Raw genomic sequence first — 21958 nt, forward strand, 5'->3', positions numbered from 1 at the left:
TAAATGAATTCGGTCTTCATTATGATTCTTTTTACAATACAAAAGCATGGGTTACTTATATATAGCGATGGTATGTATATAAATAACAATGAAGCGATTTTAAATGCCCTGTGCGAAAAATAATGCTAAATACTGGTCAAACAATTAATTTTTACATTTTTATTTACAGTTAGCTAAAGAAGGTTTCTGAACGCACAACTGACACGTTTCATTCCAAGCAATAGCCGTTTTGGTATACCAATGCATTGAGGAAACGGTAGCGGTAGACTAGCGGTAGACTGAAGATTGATAAAACACAGATTTAAACTTTCACGATTTTTACACATTATAAAATTGTACAACGGGATTTAATCACGTATTTAAGTTTTAAGATTTACCTCCGACCTCCGACGTTTGGAGGACGGCGTTGTCCCCGTGGTCTCGGAGAAGACTGGCTAAAGTTGACATCAACATCTTCAATTCAACAATTAAGTCCCACCCATTATACAATTTAATAATGAAGATTGGTAAACCTACAAAGCGTTTACATACAATTTTATATATTTACTCCTAACTCACCAACCATACCACACTTATATCGAAATTGAAGTGGTCGTCCATTGTGGATGACAAATTTTACTTTAATTATTTGTTAGGAACTATTGTAGATTAAAGTTAACAATAGGGAATATTACGCAAGCAGTTTCGCGTGCGCGTTTTTAATATGCAGATACTTATGAGAGACGGCACACCGCTTGCGTGACGTGTGCGTGCACGGCTCCAACATTTTAGCGCACGCACACGTGCACGTCTACGCACACGCAAGCCGGCTAGCTAGCCGGTGTGCTCTAGCCTTTAAACGGACATGTGCTGTACCAAATAAAACAAAAAAATACTTAAAACAATTTTATTTACAAAATACTATAAGAAAAACCATACCAGCCTCAACACCACCGCAAATATCAGAACAAATATCGGCAAAGGCACCGCCATTTTCTTTTTCTCGACACCATAGAGTCCAGACACCTCACCTTTTTTCAGCGGAGCTGTCAAACCGGGCATCTTTGGCTTGTCTATGGGCTGGCCCATCATAGAGAATTTAGTAGCCGCTGTTATTTTGACAGTTAGCATTTTCCCCATATATTTTTCCTCTTTCGGTACCAAGACTTGTTCGTAATATTCGTTGTGGGCCACGAAGTAGTTTTTGTCGTGTGAGATGTCGGTGACGAGGACCTGTTGTGTTTCGCCGACTTTGTGGCCGTAGGGTTCGTAGGAGCGGAAGAATTCGGAGAGCATCTTCGTTCGCTTCTTTACCTCTTGGCCGGGTACCTGAAATTAAATAAAAATTCATAATATTCACCTAAGCTCAATAATAAGGTTTTGGGTCACTTTGACCAGTGCGCGCTGGTGGCCTAGCGGTAAGAGCGTGCGACTTTCAATCCGGAGGTCGCGGGTTCGAACTCCGGCTCGTCCCAATGAGTTTTTCGGAACTTATGTACGAAATATCATTTGATATTTACCAGTTGCTTTTCGGTGAAGCAGAACATCGTGAGGAAACCGGACTAATCCCAATAATGCCTAGTTTCCCCTCGGGGTGGAAGGTCAGACGGCAGTAGCTTTCGTAAAAACTAGTGCCTACGTCAAATCATGGGATTAGTTGTCAAGCGGACCCCAGGCTCCAGAGCCTTGGCAAAATGCCGGGTTAACGCGAGGAAGAAAATTTCAAGCAATCTACATGTCCCCACCGATCTATCTCTACCAGTCGCTTTTCGGTGAGGTCGGTGACGAAGACATCGTCAGCACCAGACTAATCCCAATAAGGCTTATATTGTCTCTGGTAAGAAATCAGAAGGCAGTCGTTTTCGTAAAAAATATTGGAATTTGTTTCCCAGACTCCAGGCTCGCAAATGTAAAAGTGGTAAAAATCCGGAACATCGCTAGGAAGATGATGATGATGATTATGGAAACCAACCTTGGTCATTTTAGCAGCAGGCGTGCCCGGACGCGGGAAAAACTGATTGATGAAAAGGGATGGAAAGCGGTACTTCCGGCATAGCGTCATGGTGTCCTCAAAGTCCTTTTCCGTTTCCGTGGGGAAGCCGCAGATTATGTCTGTGGCTATGGTCATGCCGGGGACGCTGGAAAATGGAAAAAAAACATAATGTGACATTTTACGTCATCGCCCAAATCTAATGTTTAGTTCATTTAATTTTTATGTGTATGGTTTTTCCTTGTTTTCTTTTATGTTGTAGTTTCACAGTGCCTTTGGTTTTTTACTGTAATGCTGTGTTACTTATTTAATCAATAAATAAATAAATAAATTTTAATCTAAGTCACACACTCTCTAGAAAACTGTATAAGGAAATAAAATGGCTGTAATATACAAATGGACAGACAGCGGATTTAGTAAAATATCCTATTTTCTACCCCCAGCTGCTTTCTTTGAATAATGCCGTTGTTCGGGTACATATCCTTGCTGTGTAACTTTTTTCTTATTTAACTATTTGTTTACTGTATGTTATTTCTATGTACGTTTTCTTCTTGTCTGTTACCTTCCGTGATTCTTCTCACTTGATGGTCTCATCGGAAGATCAGCGCTGGAAGCCACCAGCAACATGCTGAGATGGGGTCATTTCGTGGCACTTTAATTTAATCTTATTTTGTAGTTTCTTTTTATGTTGTCTCGTTCGTTTGTGCTTACGAATAAATATTATATTATATTCTATTCTATATGGCCACATTATTACAAATTATTTTTTTCTTAAAAAATATGCTCACTCTTTTCTAAGAAAATTGACGACATGCTCGAAGTCAGCGCAGGAGTATTCCCTCTTCATATCAGAAAGGACTGTATCGCTGCCCGACTGTACTGGCACGTGGAGAAACCTAGAAAAACACATTTATCAGGAGAGCGCCATTTTAAAAGAGGAAAGTGTCCATGGCATGTTATCAATTCAGATTTAAACCACATGGTGGCAGACCCTCTAACACACTGTTGCAAACGATGTATTTTTTGTAGAGATGCAACGGCTAGTTGTTTGGCCGGATACCGGATATTCGGTCCGATCATCGGCCGGATATCCAGTATCCGGCCGCCGAATATTCGGCCGGCGAAATTATACCTACATTTCGGTTTTTCAGGTGCGCATTGTGCTTTGATCTGTTTCGTAGTGAAAGTTCGCGTGGACTCATTTCTAGGTTCGAAAATGAGTGCGCGTGCAATAGCGGAATGTTTAAAATGTTTTAAAATAATAAACGAGTACGATTATGACCGTCACTGTTTCTTAAATCCAATTTGTTGACTCCAAAATCAAGCAAAATTACTATCCGGTATCCGGCCTGATAGTAAGAAGAGGGCCGGATAGGCCGGATACCGGATAGTAACCGGATATCCGGTGCATCTCTAATTTTTTGTTGTTTGTATAGGAAACAACAAATTTATGTATACGTGAGCAAACCAAACAAATGTTTCAAGGTTGGTTAAAAAATGTAATTTCACAGGAGTTTATCAGAAATGGGGAAATGTTAGGTAGGGTGAAAAATCGGAAATAGAAACGACTTAGGAATAGGAATAGCGACGAATCAGGAATAGGAACCATTTTAGAATGACGACGAATCAGGAAAGCGTACGTTTCTGAAATGGATATGAGTCACGAATCTGTAATAGGTACAATTTAGGAATGCGCACCATGCAGTATTTAGGTAAAATTCAGGAATAGGGGCGAGTCAGGAATGAAAAAAGTGGTTTGAACTGGAACGATATAATATAGTGAACGTTTTTATAGAAGTTTATTCTTACTTGTACACTCTCGGGTGCTGCATCACCTTGGCCACTTCGGCCAAGTGTTCCAAAATGTACGGAGGGTTGGTCATGCCCAATCTAAGTCTGCAGCCCTCAGGAATAACTTCTACTAATTTCCAGAGGAGCGCGGGAAGGGATGTGCCTATGTCTCGCCCGTATGTGCCTGAAATTTAAAAACACATGTGTACCAAATTTCAACTCAGTCCTGTAGTTTTGGAGCAAATTGGCTATGACAGATATATCGACGACGAAGTACCATGAACTCTACAGTTGTTAATAATAAGTTTTTGGCAAAAATTTCATTTTTGGTACAAGCTTTTATCGCTGACTGTACTTTTCTTTCCACAGGCAACTAATGCTCATCGAGACAATTTTAAAAACCCCAAACACAATTAGGTTTCGTTGTTTTATCACATAGTTCCTATGGCCACCTCCGGTCTCCATCATCAGATCAGCTCGATGGCACCATAATATTGCATTGTCACCCGACTTACGTATGTATGCAAAATTTCAGCTCAATCGGAAACCGGGAAGTGGATCAAATTTAAGTTGCAAGATTTGATGGTGAAAGTAAATAAAAGCTTGTAAAAATATTAGGAGTTCATGGTACTTCGCCGTCGATATGTCTGTCTGTCTAGCTAATAGCTATATAGCTCCGTTCCGTTCCGTTTTTTACCTTTTCAGGTACAGAACCTTAACAAAAGCTATTAAAATAATCAAACTCTGGGTTATTTATATTTTCTATCAAATACATATACATCTTATACCTACAACCTATGAATCTTTCATTGTACGTAATGTTTCCTACTCATACCAATATCCTCGCTAGTGAGTCAGATCTGCTTCACGTCCTCTACGATCTCCTCAGGAGGATAGCTGCCCAGCTCTCCTCGCGCATGTTTAGTTTAATACAATAGCCTACCTGTATCCTCGCTAGTGAGCCAGATCTTCATCATCCCCTCCTCAAAGCTCTGCCTGGCACACTCCACAATCTCCTCAGGAGGATAGCTGCCAAGCTCTCCTCGCGCATGTTTAGTTTAATACAATAGCCTACCTGTATCTTCGCTAGTGAGCCAGATCTCCACGACCCCCTCCTCAAAGCTCTGCCTCACCCACTCCACAATCTCCTCAGGATGATAGCTGCCCAGCTGTCCTCACGCATGTTTAGTTTACTACAATAGCCTACCTGTATCCTCGCTAGTGAGCCAGATCTCCACCACCCCCTCCTCAAAGCTCTGCCTGGCCCGCTCCACAATCTCCTCAGGATGATAGCTGCCCAGCTCTCCTCACGCATGTTTAGTTTACTACAATAGCCTACCTGTATCTTCGCTAGTGAGCCAGATCTCCACGACCCCCTCCTCAAAGCTCTGCCTGGCCCGCTCCACAATCTCCTCAGGAGGATAGCTGCCCAGCTCTCCTCGGGCATGTTTAGTTTTGCAGTATGTGCATTGGTTAAGGCAGCCTGTGTTGATGGGGATGATTTCAATGAGGGGGTTCTTCCTGACTTTGGGGAGGAGGAGGGAGGCGCCGCCTGCTTTCCGGCCTGTGGCAGTCTTCTTTTGGCCGAGGAGACGGACTGTGTGGCCTGGTTAATAAAGTAAATAATTATTTAATTTTTAAATTATTTTCGTTTATATCCAACTTTTGCAGGCTTATTAGTTGTATCCAAAAATGTCACAAGTTTATTTCCAAATAAGTACTCAAGTTTGCTAATTTAGGTAAAGCATTAAATTAAATTCTACATTACAAAATATTTAATTACAAGGATAATATTGCTTTTCAATTCAGCTAAATAGATAATAATGTGCTAGTCTATTGAGATTTTGAGCTGTAATTTGATATACATATGTAAGTCTCATGAAAATGCAATACTATACTATCTACAAAGATGGATATTAGAACTCCGTGATAACCTGACATAAGTGCTATAGTATGACACCATCCAGCTGATTTGATCATAAAAGAAGTTGGCCTTAGGGCCTCTGACAAAACAACCCAAGATCATAAATTTCAGGTTTTGATAGATTCAGTAGGTACTTTTTTTTTACAAAAACTGGGTACCTTTAAGTGTCTCTTCAACCAGTTCAACAATCCTGTCGATCTGTTGCACTCCAACTACACTAATGCCCTGCAGGTAGCCAGCGCGAGGGGCCCCTTGCGGCACGCAGCCCGCCACTACTACATGTATGCCGCGGCTCTTGCCTAGTTCCACCTCATTCCTGTAATCAATGTTTACAATTAGGTTATAGGTTATAGGTTATCGCGGGCTTGTTTTCCGCAACTCGACGTCTATTATTGCGCCTATTTTGCGTGATGGGATGGCTGTTTACAATTAAAACTCCATAAAACAGTCTAACATGCTATTGTTTTATAGTCATGACAGTATCTCGCTTGCAAAGTTGCCCATCTTCTTCTAATTGTGTTAATTAGAGAGAGGCAGGTACCAGGCTGCGGCTGCAGGCGCTGCTCATGTGCAAGGTCTCCTGCAGTTACAATTTACCTAAATTACATACATAATATATATATATCTAATGCCTTTAATATTTGTATTTATATTATTAGTTTTCTCAATTTAATAACACAATAACAATTTTAAAATTAGTCCACCCCACTCTGAGATATTGGTTACTGCAGGGGTTCCCAAACTGTGCACCGCGTAGACAGTAGAGAGGGGCGCCGTGAGGAAATCCTGCTCACCATGTTACCTATTTTGAATAGCCTAGCTAGGTTAGGCCACCGCCGCCGAAATTTAAAAACTTGCAAGTGCACCACAGACTGATAATGATTGGGAACCCCTGGGATACTGAATGAAGCGTGGTTTAGCCTTCTTCACACTAGCCGAGAACGGAGACACCCGCGCGCCACTCTCCCACCATCGTCACCGGGCACGGCATTCTCCTGCCAGCTATGCAGTCGCGGCTGCCGCTCTCGCATTGGTCTTAATAGTCATTTGCGGATGTGCCGCACTCTTATGGACGCTGTTTAAACCATCATCTTATTGATGTTACAGGCCAATGATGATGATGAGAAGCACTACTATGCATTATTGTATTGTGATAGTATTAAACTCACTTGAAATGGTCCTCAGAAGGACTCTTCACAGTGCAGGAGTTAAGTAACCACAGCTGTGCTTGCCACTTGTCCTCAGTGAGGGGGTAGCCGGCAGCAGCCAGCAGGCCTGCCATGTACTCCGAGTCTGAGTTGTTGTGTGCACAACCCCATGTCTTCACATAGATTGTTTGTGTCCCTGAAAGTTATAAGATATAAGGTACCTACATGATTAAAGTTGAAATATTTTCATAACAGGCTACGCATTATTTATGTCCTATTTCACTACAATCCATTAAAAAATACACTATAATACTAAGTTCATCTCTTTACACACTGAATATTTAAGAAGTCCTATAATAATAGTCCTCATCCTGTCCTGGCCGGTTTCGGCCACGGCGACTAGGGTTGTACTAGTTATTGAGAGCGACGATCGTGAGCTCTTAGGTGACTGACGTAGCCTATCTTTGCAGTGAATGCACGACCGCACTCACCGCAGGTCAGCACCCCTCCGACAAAATTGTAGTTGATGACCGCAGGTGGTCGGGCCTTAATAATAGTCCTATATTAATAATAGTCCTATATAGATATTAGATAGGCTGTATGATGGAGACTATGCCGATTTGATTCGATCCTCGCTTTAGGTATAACATCCTTTAAGCTACTAAACTCGCAAAACAATTTAATTCCTGTCTTTTTAAATTGTTTTTATCGAAAAATAACATAAGTTTGAGGTTACCTGGAACAACACTTTCTAATATAACTTTTTCCACGGGCTCAGCATCCTTCTCCCGTTTTTTTGACCGGACACTCACATTTTTTCTACTGGAATATCTCTCTTTGGGCGTTATATCTTGTGAAGATATTAAATCTTCTATATCATCAATAATTTCTTCACAAGCACCTGGCATTTTTTATTTATGACGTCAAAATGACATTGACAGTCAAGAGAATAAACAATACCCAGCGGACCTAATTACAATGAATCTTTTTTCTGATTATATTGAATTAACCAAAATGGGAATAGCTTAGGAATTAAAATTATTCCAAAGTAAAAAACATGAATAATTTGATTTTGCATGGAACTCTGGATCTCAAAATCAGTCAAGAAAATGCAAATGAATTTTTGTTATTGACTAAGGTTTAAAACTTAACGTTACATTTGGACTTTTCAGTTCCATGCTTCCTTTACTTGATTTCCAGTAAATATAGACGGTCAAGCAAATCTTGTCAGTAAAAAAAGGCGCGAAATTCAAATTTTCTATGGGACGATATCCCTTCGCGCCTACATTTTTCAAATTTGCCGCCTTTTTCTACTGACAAGATCTGCTTGACCAAGTATATCATTGAAATGCCTGCGAATACTGTCGTCGTTTGTAAAATGCTTAACAAAAAATTAGCGTGGTATTGTCTATGGTGATGATAGGATATTAAAAAGTTTTTGGTTTGAAAAAATACCGCGAAGCTAGAACGTATTAATTTGGGAGCAGATTGTTTTAAATTTTGCTTTAATTTTATATTTGTAGCTTAGCTTAGATATTATTAAGTGTAAGTAGTAGTACAATGATGAATTGATGAATCTATAAAATAATTTAAGTCTCATGTAACAATAAAGTACATAGGTAGGTTCTACAGGATAGGTACAGATCGTTTATAGATTAGCCAGGCTCGATTACAACATGTAGGTACTTACCGTATAGGATATTTTTTATTTCTCAAATCATTTCCTAAAATGTACCTAAGTACCTAATAGCTGTCATGGCTATAATCTTTTCAAATTAAAGGTCTATAAATTTGTCACATGAAATACACGAGGGGTCATAACACAATTACAGTCAAATAATCCGAACACAATAAAATTTGCGGCAAAAAACCATTGAAACTGAACCCCAATAAAATTGACACATCCGATTAATAATAACGCATCACAATAAAATAGCCAACAATGCCAACTTAAACGTGACATCGCTGCGACTCTTACGTGGTTAGCAGAATGTTGATAATCGTTTGACTTGGTAATGGGTGTTTTATATGTGAGGAGACAATAAGTCGTACAGCTGCTAATGTTATGGGGGCCATTCAAAACGAATGAACTTGGAACGAACTTGGGTGTATCGAAGGAACCAGTATGAAAAGTATACCTCTATCCGAATACACATTAAGAACCAGATTGAAATTGACCTCATAATTAAGTGCCATGGTTTGGTGGGACGCACTTTGCAGTTTCAGAGGAAATTCCTTTCACGAACGCTCGAGCTGCGCCATGTAGATAGCTCCGTAATGTAATGAAGCCCCAACTTACTGATATTTTAAGAAAAACTACGATATAATTATTAGGTACATGGTTCTTCTACAAAGAAATGTTTAGGTAGGTTTTTATGGGGTCGGAAACGCGAATGTGACACCAGTAAAACTGCAGGCGTCCATATTAGGTTAAAATTCGTTTTCGTGTATCTCGGGAGCTAATTCTCGTGTTTCCATTCTCTCCCTCCCCAACCCTGTAGTACCTAAGTGTAAGTGCCCTAACTCCTACTATACCTACCCTCCCCTATCCGAGAATTAGGGCCGATACAGACGGACTGCAACCTGACTGCAACTTGTATGGGAACTGCACGCCGACGTTGCAGTTGGCGTACAGTTCTCTTAGTGTTAGGTAGTCTAAAATGGGAGTCTAAATTAAGGGCCATATTTTTTGATTGATGCCGACTTGGGAAAAAAGATCATGTTACACTGGATACCTCAATACCTCAACTCGCCCAAGTTAGTGCAACTATTAGGAATATGTGTTATGGTGTTATGATAATGGCTATGGGTCTGTTGTGGCGCCTTTATCCTGTGTGGCTTCGATATCAACTGTATGAAAGGTGATTGTATGTAGCATCGCGATGTTAATGCTTGGGCTATTACCGCTAAAATCGAAGTTCGCAAATTGCGGGCTTCTTTCTCTGTCACTCTAATATATTACGCCTTCATTGGAGTAAAAGAGAAAGATTTGGTTTTCGCGATGGGCCCTCTGCTGCTGTAGGGTTATTGATGACCTGTAGAAAGAATATCGCCTTTGGCTGCTATAAGCTGTGGTAAAAAGAGTTTTGGCTTAGGTAAAATAAACTACCTATGGACATAAGACGAAAAACATGGTTTACCTCGTTGGATGTACAGTAAACTCTGCTCTTTACTCTTTTCAATTTCAATTTTACCTTCTTCTTAGGTATGAGGTCAATACTTAGGTACTTTTAAAACTACATAGGTAGGTTGTTTTCGGTTTTTGAGTTGATAAAATTATGACGGATTTTAAATTCGTTATTTGTGATAATAGTCGTTTAAATTGTTTTATAAGTACCACGATTATTATTATACGGTAATAAATATAGATATTTAAAAAGTACTTAAATTAGTATTTAAAAAATGTTTACACTTGTAGAGTGTGAGTATACAAGTAGGCACCTACTTTGGTTTGGTACATGGCGCTGTGCTTCAAAAACATTAAAGTTAGTTGAATAAAAAGAGCATTAGTTAGCGCTCATTAATTCAATGACAAATCACTGCGTGACAGAAGAGAGAGCAAGTGTTGAAAAGTCCATAACGTAACATTAAGGGAAAGCTTAATCTTCATACATCACCCGGAGACACGCACTAATCCAATTATTTGCTTTTTCCATAATATTGTGTTGAAAAAAGGCGCCTGCGCTGGCACGCGCCGCTCCGCAGTGTTGCCAGGAGCGTGTAAAAACCGGGAAACTCAACGAATTCAGTTTGGTTTGCATGATATATTACAAGGGAGATCTCAGTTGAAAAGTAGGTATGTAGTAATAATTTTGTAATAAATTATGATATTATGGTATTTTATTTGATACTATTTCCTACCTGCAATTCAGGTTTAGTTTAGGTATGGCTTAGGTAACGCACATAAATGTTTCCATTTTGATAATGTCCAAAAGTTTGTGCATACTGGTCACTAGCAAGTAATCTGTATTTTTGTCGTTGTCACTGCACTGACAAATGCGCCGCGGGCCTTATAAAGAGTACACCATTATTTTTTAAACCGTTTCCAAAATTTATATACGAATGCGAACGGGCCACATCCACTCAACTGTACACATGGATAAAATTGTTATAGAAACGCCGTGAGGTATTATTATTGTCCCCGATTTCGCCTCGCACGCCTGGCAACACATTTTAGCGGCAGCTGCACACAACACAACAAACCGTCAGTTGCATTGCCGCCTCGCCGTGTGTGCGTCGTCTAGTTATTGTGTGTGTAACTTTCGAACGTTTTCGCGCCGCTAGCGAACTAAAATAATAAAATAAACGTTTTGAACTATTGTGATTTGGAATTTTGTGAGTTTTCTTTCAGGTGAGTTGAGTATTTTATTTTTAAATACGTACGTAATCGTTTAAGGTTTATTCAAATTTACCCAATCATTCATAGCTGCATGTTTTATTCAAATGATTAGCATAAGTAATCTATTTTGTTCCATTTTGTTCAGTGCTTTGTATGGTATAGTTACCGGTATTATACCTACTCTAGAGTGATCAATGAACTTTTTTTATTACATGTAAGCGGTACCTATATAAAGTAATTCTTTTTCAAATAAATCGGTAAATAAGGATAGGAATAAAAAAAAATCCTTTTAGGGAATCCTGAAAACAAACCTACCTACATTTTTTTAAATTATTACCAGGTGCTTAGTTGTTTACATAATATTGAGTCTTTAAAAACATAACTCCTACCCACATTACTGTTAACGTTAATCCGTGATCGTAACGTAACACCCATGTAACACCATTGCCAAACAGGACTTTTGGCCATGCACCATTGTTTAAATCTTTCACAATTTTGACACCCACGTTATATTTTAACATTAACGTGACCTTGCTTAATGGAGATCAGCCCCCGTAGCACGGTCGCGTTTTTATCGCTTGTCACCATGCCTGTCACGTTCTAACAAGTATGTAAGTGCGAAAGGGACGCGCATAGTGATAGGCGATAAAAATGGAACCGTGCTGAGCCCGCAGGTTCTGTCAGGAATCTCATCAGGATTGGAATTATATTTAAAAATATTTATGGCGTAAACAACACAAAAGTCTTACATAGGTTCTAATAACCTACCAAGGGTTTTAGCAACACGCATGTGACATCTAAAGGCATAAGGCATATAAATAATAAAATAATAAAAATCATTTATTTCAGGTTTCAGGACCCATATTACATTTACAAAAAAAAATTAAATTATACCTATCCCGGATAATAAAATGACTGAGGCCAATTGATTAACCATCCTTACACATAGGTAGGTACTTAATTGTACCTTTTAACTTGTACCGTAATTACAGATTGGTTGGACAAATTACAGGAATCGAACAGTCAATTTTGAAAACAAGGTTTACTATGTATGATTTAAATTAATCATTATTTTACCATTGTTTTACACAATAAAACCTATTTTAATTTTAAAACAGATGATTCTTCATTGCTCATTTCAAACCCACGTTCTATTCTGAAAATGACGTGTCGGACGCCTCGGCCCGGGCACGGCCCGGTCTTTCGTGAGTCATCCTTAACGCAGCCAAGGCCGTCATGGTCCTTGCACACGGGCCCTTGGTTTGAATCTTGGGGGAGCATTGTTTGACTCGTCGTATCTCGAGGGGATCTTGTGTCCCTTGCTTGTGTTGACTCGCATTGGTACGGTCTACTAATCTGTGTTTTTATGACGCAGATAACATACTAAAATGACAATTCGATTGCAGAATCAACTTCCCAACCTGTATGCATTTTTACTACGAGTAGAATTTGCTGATTGGATAGATATGGATAGTTGATTAGTTGCGCCAAGACGTTGCGTGTTCCCGGTGTTGCGTCGAGCAGCAGGCATAGAACAGAGCTGACTTGACGCAGGAGACGCTAGTGTGGGGTGGCTCTTAGGCCGATCACCTTTAAATACGTTTGACTTCATTCATACCCAGGTCAAAGCTTCATCAGTGCGTATTTTTCTCAAATCCGGGAATGTGCGAATCACGCACATCTAATCTGAAATGCGTGACCACAGATTAATAAATAGTTATGGCGTGACTCAAGAGAGGGATGATACAAACAGCAACACTTAACTGTCCATGGCCACCGGTGGACCTTATTACAAAAGGCATAAGGTCCACCGGTGGCCAGTTAACAGTGTGGGTGGTGGTCTGATGGTACGAATCAACATGAACGTAGCGTCACGGAACTATCCAAACATATCTGATTCATCGTGATTTTGTTTAATCTTGATACTTACTAAATATTATCATTCACGTAGATGTTTTTCTTTCCTAAATACTAAAGATGAGGGTTCGATAGCCCCGTAGCAGTAGTAATCACTTTATTGTACACAACACAGGTTTACCAAAATAAATTACAGTAATGGAAGGACAAAAGCGAACTTAGCCTATAAGGGATCTCTTCCAGCTAACCTTCGAGTAGATGAGAGGAAAACAATGATTGGGTATATGTAGTTGAAATTTTATAAGCTGTCCTAAACGGTCAGCTTAAAAATTTCAACTATACAGTCAGTGGAGCATAATAGGCAGACAGAATAATACGTAATTTTGCTAATAACTCTAATAAGGGACAAAATTAGACTACATTTATCATTGTATGAATTATTTAAGTACCTACTTAATTATGTTTAACGTTATGCCACTGGCCTCAGAACTTTCCTATTTTAAATAAGTTTAAAAATAGCTATCACTATTCTATACTGGGTCAAGCAGATCTTGTCAGTAGAAAAAGGCGGCAAATTTGAAAAATGTAGGCGCGAAAGGATATCGTCCCATAGAAAATTTGAATTACGCGCCTTTTTCTACTGACAAGATTTGCTTGACCATCTATATTTACATTTAAAGAAAGTTTTTAAAATTGGGAATTAAAAAAAACAATGGCAGGAAATAAGGAAGAGCAGTCTATTCAGACCCTTATTTACGCTCTACCAGTACCAACCATTTTGCCATGGCCAGACCAGCATTAAACTTGATATCTAACTACGTATATCTGCTACGAATGTAGAGGCCAAGTTATAATATGGGCTCTACAGACTTCACCGGTAACTTCATGCGATTTTCGATACACTACCGTTTACTGAGGTGCCACGAATTCAATCGATCCATCAAATGCCGCAATGTGTGTAGAGCCTAATAGGGATGAACTAGTAGTCAAGACAAAATGTTTTGTCTATGGGCACGCGACCACCTGTCATTTTGTTTTTTAAACCCACAAAAAAGAGGCACGTGTTGACCCTTCTGGATACCATGTGTTGGAGTTAACCCGAGCGTGGTTCGAGCAGCCATTTTTATTACGCAGGTTAACGAACGTAATCGTGAATTAATTTAATTACTATATGTACGTTACGTATATTGGTTAGAAAATAGAATATTTTTCAAGGTATGCGTTGATATGCAAAAGTAATAACTCGATGTAAGGTCGACAATCCGGGAAAATGACACAGACTTTAAAATATACCCGCGGACACAGCTAGTAAACGAAATAAAGCTTGTACAATAAAAATAATGTAGATCATTCAAAAATTAAAAAGGCCTGATAACCCTAACCTAACCCCTCACCACATACGAAACCATATATGGCGGATATGGTATTCAACTCTACTGACAGCTATTAAAGATCAAATTTAAACAAATATTTTTATTGCATACCTACATGCAGTAAGGGGTTAAGAGACTGGTTTACTTGGCCGAGTTGGCTGTAATAGCGTCGAGTGCCCATGTTCTGATTCTGACCTCTTACTTAAGGCTATGATATCAGCAAAGACATAACTATGTAACTTCGTATAAGATGAATAAAGTCTAAGGAAAAAACGTGCCTCGGAAATCAATAAAAAGCCATTCTCGGATAGATGGCGCACACACCTTTGGCCTATGCTCGGCTAGATGGCGTGACGACACCGTTTCTTATTTAACAATTTTAACACATAGATATCAGTGAATGAACATGGGTCAAAATGATATAAAAATAATAAAATCATATATCCATATATATAATTTTTTTTGATAATTTTATACGTTTTCGTTTTGAGTTTTAGTCGTGTGCCGATAGATGGCAGTAAATTTACTGTGACTACAAAATGTACTATGACAGGACCCCTCTATTGATATCAGTAAAATTATTTGACATATTCAGAACACCACTTGGTTTCATACAAAAAAACTCCACTCTGTCATTGAAGACAGAAAACACGAGTTCACTCGACATCAAAAATAACTGAACCAGCCGCGCAATTTAGCTAAGGTTAGGTTAAATTTTAGTTAAAACATTTAATTAAGTCAATAACACTCTCGAGATAGCAGAAGACGAGCTGATTAATTGCGAACAGATAAACTAAACAATCACTTTGCGCGGGTCAGGTTATCATATAATTGGCACCAGATTTAGACGAACTATCACACTATCGTCCACTTAATGACAATTCGTATAACCTACCTTATTTCAGACGCGTAAAATTCATTGTTGATCAGTTAAAAATATTCTTGTTGATAATAACGATTTCGCTGACCAGTAGTAGTTCTTATCTTGTTAGAAATAAGGGTTATAAACAGGCAGCTATCGATTGTACGTTGTTAACTTTGTAATAAACCTAGTTTGAGAGCAAAACAACGATGTTACCCTTCATATTTGCAGCTATGAGTGCACTAAGGGAACCAGTGGCGGATTTGCAGTCTTTGCCGCCCTGGCCCTAGGCCGCAGGTCCTGTAGCCGCCCTTTTCTCAGCACCCATCATATTGACTACATTTTGAGTTATTTATTGTTATCATCAACAAATTTGCACAATTTGCCGCCCCTAATATCTTGCTGCCCTAAAATACCCCACTGAAGGGAACAAAGCAGTGCACTAGAACTACTCAGTTTACTTAGGTGAGTCCCTTCTAAGCTAACTTTGTACCGACTTGAACAGGACAAAGTTAAGAAGTGTCATAATAAAATTATCGTTAAAATTTAATAGAAATTTGACATTGATGATGACATTGCCACACTTTGTCATTGCCAATGCCATGCAGAGTTAGCGTGGTCCGACTTCTTTTGCTTTGCCACCATTGCTTCAGCATTTTTAGGGTTCCGTACCCAAAGGGTAAAAACGGGACCCTATTAATAAGACTCCGCTGTCTGTCTGTCTGTCACCAGGCTGTGTCTTATGAACCGTGATAGCTAGGCAGTTGAAATTTTCACAGATGATGTATTTCTATTGCCGCTATAACAACGAATATTAAAAACAGAATATAATAATAATTATTTAAATGGGGCTCCCATACAACTAACGTGTTTTTTTGCCGTTTTTTGCGTAGGTAATGGTCTAATCTAATGGTAGTAATGGTGCCTTCGTGATGCGCGAGTCCTACTCGCACTTGACCGGTATTTCTATTTACCTTTATTCAAATAGGCATATGTAAAGGTGATAGGTAAACAATAGGTTAAAGAAAATATTTGAATTTCAATCGCGCCCCTCACAGTAGGTGTGCGTCATACCATCGACAATAATTCAAATACGTAATAAATCTGTCAGATAAATAGGTTGCGGAATTTGTCTCTGGTCAATCATAACAGAACAATGATGTTATTGGTGCAAATTCAATCTTGTTCTTATTTTTATTACATTATAGGTAACTAACTTTAATACTGTTTTTTTTCTTTATATATGTTTTTAAGTGAAATAATTTAAAAAGAAAAGCGATAAAACACACATCCAAATTTTTTCAAAGGCATTTTGGTAACTGGGCAGATAATTAATGAAAGTTAACAGTAAGTATTGTAACTAATAGTTCATTTTAACTAACCATAACTTAAAGTTTTCAATATTCTTGCCGTTAAATGGGGTACCTATAAGAAAAACACTTTTAGCTGGTAGGGAATCCTCATTCTGTTATCGTGCCCCGAGCTAAATATCAACAGAATAAACTATGTTTTTCTTGCCCCACATGGACCATTATTTTAAGAAAATAAGATATATATCTCATATACATATCTGTTACCATAAGTATACTCACTACGAATAGGTTCAATATGCAGATACTTACCTTCGTCAGGTCAGTACCTACTCGTCTATTACATTAACATGCAAACCGCTTCGTACGAGAGCAATAATTAACTAAGAATTAGCAATAGATCTGTGTCAGTGCCTGGTTACATCACCAAGATAAATGACCTACAATCCACTAACGTACGTTAAACTAAAAATATTATTGCTATGGGTAAAAAACTTAAATAGGTATAATGAGTAACTCAGAAGCAAACCGCACGTTTCTGTACAAAAAGTGGCCTTAAAATAAATTGAGGTTTCGAGTATACATAAGCACTTATAGTATAAAACAAATGTATTTATAAGTATCTATGGTTTTGGAAGTAAATTATGAGGTATGTACTTACCTAAAGATTGATGTTAGTAGTAAAGAAACTGGTAGAGATTTATTGATATGACCTCTGTGTATTAGGTATAGCTAGTATAAGTAACAAAATGAATAGTGATAAAATGAATAGCGGTACAGCCTGAAATTCGGGAATCAGCTGCAAATGGTGTTAAAGGTATGAAAATTGGCACGATTAATCTTTAGGCCATTTGAATCAATTTGACCTGTGGCACCAAAAAAAAACGGAAAGGAGTTATGACGTCATCTTTTTTTTTGTATGGAAAAAAAACAAACTTTTGTTCAGAAACCTATCGTGTGTGGTATTAAATGAAAGGCCATTTAGAGCCGGTTCTAAAAATATATCACATTATTATATTTCCGTCAATTGCATTCAATTAAAATTAAAATAATTTTCAAAATATACCAAGTTTGGGCTCCTGCAGATACGAAACCGTTGAATTATTTTTTGTAAAATATACCTCAAGTAATACCCAATATCCTCATATCTAACCTCAAGAAATTAATTTCGAATACTTATATTTAGTTTTAGTATTTTTTTTAACATTTTTATTATTACAAATGGTGATCTATCAATCTATCAATGAAACGGCCTCCTAGCCTAGTCAATAGTGACCCTGCCTATGAAGCAGGAGGTCCTAGGTTCGAATCCTGGTAAGGGCATTTATTTGTGTGTTCATCATCATCATCACACAAATAAATGCCCTTACCAGGGCTTGTGTATATGTGTATATGGGCATTTATTTGTGTGATGATGATGATGAACACAAATAAATGCCCTTTATTACCAGTATTCGAACTTGGGACCTCCTGCTTCATAGGCAGGGTCACTATCGACTAGGCTAGGAGGCCATTTCATTGATAGATCACAATTTGTAATAATAAAAAAATTAAAACAAACACTATAACTAAATATTTTGACATTAATTTCTTGTGGTTAGATATGAGGATATTGGGTATTACTTGAGGTATATTTTACAAAAAATAATTCAACGGTTTCGTATCTGCAGGAGCCCAAACTTGGTATATTTTGAAAATTATTTTTATTTTAATTGAATGCAATTGACGGAATTATAATAATGTGATATATTTTTAGAACCGGCACAAAATGCCCTTTCATTTAATACCACACACGATAGGTTTCTGAACAATTTTTTTTATTTTCCATACAAAAAAAAGATGACGTCATAACTCCTTTCCGTTTTTTTTTCTGGTGCTACGAGTCAAATTGATTCAAATGGCCTAAAGATTAATCGTGCCGATTTTCATACCTTTAATACTATTTGCAGCTGATTTTGGTCAACCGCTACTACTAGAATGCATAATGAGAACATAGACTAGAGTCAGTCCAAGCTTACCCTGCATGGACTTGGCAAGATACAGAGTGTAGAGAGAGAGGTCACCATAAACGTTGAATTCCAATGAGATTTATGACATATTTATACCTAGTGGCATCCCCACACTTGTCAGAGAGTCTGTGCAGTTAGCTTAGCCGGAGTCTATTTCATTCTATTTTTCGAAATTCTTTGTTCGTGTTATTTTTAATTATTATTATTCCTTTCTATAACTATTGTCTATAACTATTATGTTTGAAAGTATACTATTGAAACAGACCGCAATCTGCTCAAGCCCAAAGCTTCCTCGTTCCATCTTTGACAGTTACATAATTGACTATTCTTAACCCCTATTGCAAAGATATAAAGACTACCAATGATCAGTAAATTCATGCTGATTGTACATCCAGAAATACTAGCCACTTGTGCCTCTTACGTCATTCAACTCATACAAGTATAATCGATCTTTCGAAACACCGTTACGTCCCGTATAGACGTTAAAAGTATGTAATTTTTCGTCTTATTTCAGTGGGATAGAGTGCAAAATAACATCTTCAATAGCGGAAACTGGGATAACTTTCAGACGATTCGGTAGGTTGGCCCCACGCATAGTCGCTCCAAAAATTCGCGCAAACTTAACGAAATCTTCCAGTAAGCTATTTCGAACGCTATATTCTTTGATTTTCCTGGACATGCTAGGAAGCCAAGCTCTGATTTCATAGTATAATGTGTAATAACATCAATAATCAATCAACCAATCAAATCCAAAAAAAGCGTTTTGAGAAATTAATTCCCAGCAAGCTGGAATTCATTTGGTCCTAATTGCGTATAATTTGAGTTTGCTCCATCCCAAGAGGTGTGGATAATTTTGGGAGCCTTGGGAGATATATTTTACCTTGGACTGATAAAACCACTCGATGTAGAATGAACCCACCGTCAAAATCAATGTCACTACCAGCAAAGTGGCTGTAAATCAAACACTGTTAAAAAAAACCGGTCAAGTGCGAGTCCATTTTTTACAATGTTTGACTAAGAATTCTTACTGTATTCTTCAGTTTTCATATGTAAAAATAAAATGTTATCGAGGTTTGAATTTCAGTTTTGACCCTACTCACCCCATTTTACGGTACTTTTCGATGTCAATTTTTATCATGATTAGAGCAAATTTTCCATCGAACGTACCGTTTTTGAACTACAAGCAAAAAACTGAAAAAGAGTAATATTATTTCCACAACTCCTGGAATGGAGCAAATTCAGATTACACTAATTTAGGACCAACTGAAGGTATTAATTAAGACGATTTCCAGCTTGCTGGGAATTAATACCTGGAAAAAAATCTAATTTATTTGGCCTATAATATCAGCGAGATTTTGAAATTAGTGAAATTTTTAATGCTAATGATGAGTAAGCTCAAATAAGCTCTCAAGTTTTAGCACGCTTCACATGTTTTAATAAAATTGATCCCATTTTATAGGCAGGCAATATTTACGCACGAAATCCGCTTCATAAAACTGAACTCACTAGTACGAGAAACTAATTGATCTTAACCACAAACCACAGAATTGAATCAAACGTCAATGTACGTAAACCCACTCCTTTCACGGACACGGACTGTTTTGACCAGTATAAGTGCGTTCTTTAATACATAAAATTATAATGGATGTAGAGCTCAGCTTTAACTGGTTTACTGAGACTTGGGCTTGCTGAATACATCTGTCTTCTGACTCATTTTTCATTCACCTTTACCGCGTCACTCGGTAGAAACTCTTCAAATTAATTTAAATACACATGAACATCGCACATATATCTATGTATATTACAATACAATTCAATTGAACAGAACATCACATAAGGTTAGAAGGGGTACAGTCACCTGCAATAATATATATGTTACACAACGAAGGCCGCAAAAATATGTGACACGCTCTTATGGCTCTACTAATAAGATCGTGTCAGATATTTTTGCGGCCTTCGTTGTGTAACATATAATTGCAGGTGACTGTACCTAAGAGAAACACTGGGATAAAAATAACTTGTAGGGAAACTAGGAAATCCTTATACTGAGCGCCTACCGCGAAGCACGTTCGACGTGTTGCCTCCCTGCCACACTTACGTACGAATTTACAAGTGGAACAGAGAGGCAACACGTCGAACATGGTTTAGTGGTTCACGGTAGGCCCTCTGTTTCTCTTGCCCCGAGCAAAATGAATTAGGTATGTTTCTCTACTCCACATTACCTTACTTACCTTACCTACAGTATTATCTGATCTGAATACACAGTAGAATACTAAATTTGTCCCATGTGACCCATGTCCCATGGCAATACAACTACAATGCTATTGTAAGAAGTTGTAGGTACCGGATGGCTAAAAAATAACTACTTTCCCGTTGCCAGGGAGGTTTTGGGATTATACTGAGCAACTTTTACTATGGGACCAACCATGAAATCCCGAAAAATGTTTTGGCTGTTTCATACATTTTGGCTGGAGCATTTTCTACGGGTGGTAATTTTTTTTTTGTCGGGATTTTGGGGTTGCTCCCATAGTAAAAGTTGCTCAGTATAATCCCAAAACCTCCCTCGCAACGGGAATACACTTATTTTTTAGCCACCATGTATACCTACCTACACCTAGTCTGAGCAAAAATCGTGCTTCGAATTTGACAGCCTACGTAAGTATTATATGAGGTCAAAGGTTTGTCGATTGACATCCAGTTACAGTTAGACCAAGAAAAGTCTGCAGCGATTTTTATAGCCCACGCAATTGGAAGTGTTATTTTAAACGTCAAACTGATATGAAATTTTGACGTAAAAAATAACACTGCGTGGGCTATCAAAATCGATGCAGACTTTTCTTGGTTTGACTCTACCAAAAATGGCGGTCCTCAACGCCATCTAATTCAGCTGTCAAACTCGTGCCACTATTCTACAATAAACAACTCTTTGGCAATACCTAATATCTTATTAATAGTAAATACAAGAATGTTTAAGTGTAGGCAGGACGGATCAATTTAGTCTAGATTGCGTCATTACAGTTTTTGTGAACCACTGGGACGTCGGATTTGTCACACATGTTTATTTTTTATAAATAAACTGATCATTACAGTTCCGTAGCCAAATGGCAAAAAACGGAACCCTTATGGATTCGTCATGTCTGTCTGTCTGTCTGTCAGTCTGTCAGTCTGTCTGTCCGTATGTCACAGCCACTTTTTTCCGAAATTATAAGAACTATACTGTTGAAACTTGGTAAGTAGATGTATTTTGTGAACCGCATTAAGATTTACACACAAAAATAGAAAAAAAAATTTTGGGGGTTCCCCATACTTAGAACTGAAACTCAATTTTTTTTTTATCAAACCCATACGTGTGGGGTATCTATGGATAGGTCTTCAA

The 21958-nt window shown here is 38.1% G+C and overlaps 2 protein-coding genes and 1 long non-coding RNA gene across 4 annotated transcripts in view; 2 read left to right on the plus strand and 1 right to left on the minus strand.

Annotated features, from left to right (window-relative positions):
• Positions 1-872: 872 nt before the first annotated feature.
• LOC134795626 (threonylcarbamoyladenosine tRNA methylthiotransferase) lies at positions 873-7771 on the minus strand. Its single transcript, XM_063767525.1, has 8 exons — positions 7569-7771; positions 6854-7028; positions 5843-6000; positions 5100-5366; positions 3779-3944; positions 2758-2865; positions 1952-2117; positions 873-1308 (listed from the first exon to the last, which is right to left on the minus strand). Exons 1-8 carry the CDS (start codon positions 7738-7740, stop codon positions 901-903), a joined length of 1620 nt encoding a protein of 539 aa, XP_063623595.1. The 5' UTR covers positions 7741-7771; the 3' UTR covers positions 873-900.
• A 3279-nt stretch (positions 7772-11050) lies between these two features.
• The window catches only part of LOC134795700 (protein trapped in endoderm-1), a 56430-nt gene continuing 45522 nt past the window's right edge, over positions 11051-21958 (plus strand). For both annotated transcript variants that reach the window (XM_063767635.1, XM_063767636.1), the window contains exon 1: positions 11051-11183. The gene's annotated coding sequence lies outside the window, so the exon portion shown is untranslated. The remainder of the gene's footprint in view (positions 11184-21958) is intronic.
• The window catches only part of LOC134795739 (uncharacterized), a 246170-nt gene continuing 245882 nt past the window's right edge, over positions 21671-21958 (plus strand). The window contains exon 1 of the long non-coding RNA XR_010144839.1: positions 21671-21950. This is a non-coding gene — a long non-coding RNA (uncharacterized LOC134795739). The remainder of the gene's footprint in view (positions 21951-21958) is intronic.

The sequence above is a fragment of the Cydia splendana genome, chromosome 12 (assembly GCF_910591565.1).
Source record: "Cydia splendana chromosome 12, ilCydSple1.2, whole genome shotgun sequence".
Taxonomy (NCBI): domain Eukaryota; kingdom Metazoa; phylum Arthropoda; class Insecta; order Lepidoptera; family Tortricidae; genus Cydia; species Cydia splendana.

Excerpts from the sequence above, each read along its gene's own strand:
- LOC134795626 (XM_063767525.1), bottom strand. The coding sequence starts at position 7,740 with ATGCCAGGTGCTTGTGAAGAAATTATTGATGATATAGAAGATTTAATA. Across the intron at positions 2,866-3,778 it reads CAGCACCCGAGAGTGTACAA|GTTTCTCCACGTGCCAGTAC; the intron begins GTAAGAATAAAC and ends GTGTTTTTCTAG. Across the intron at positions 1,309-1,951 it reads CTGCTGCTAAAATGACCAAG|GTACCCGGCCAAGAGGTAAA; the intron begins GTTGGTTTCCAT and ends ATTTAATTTCAG.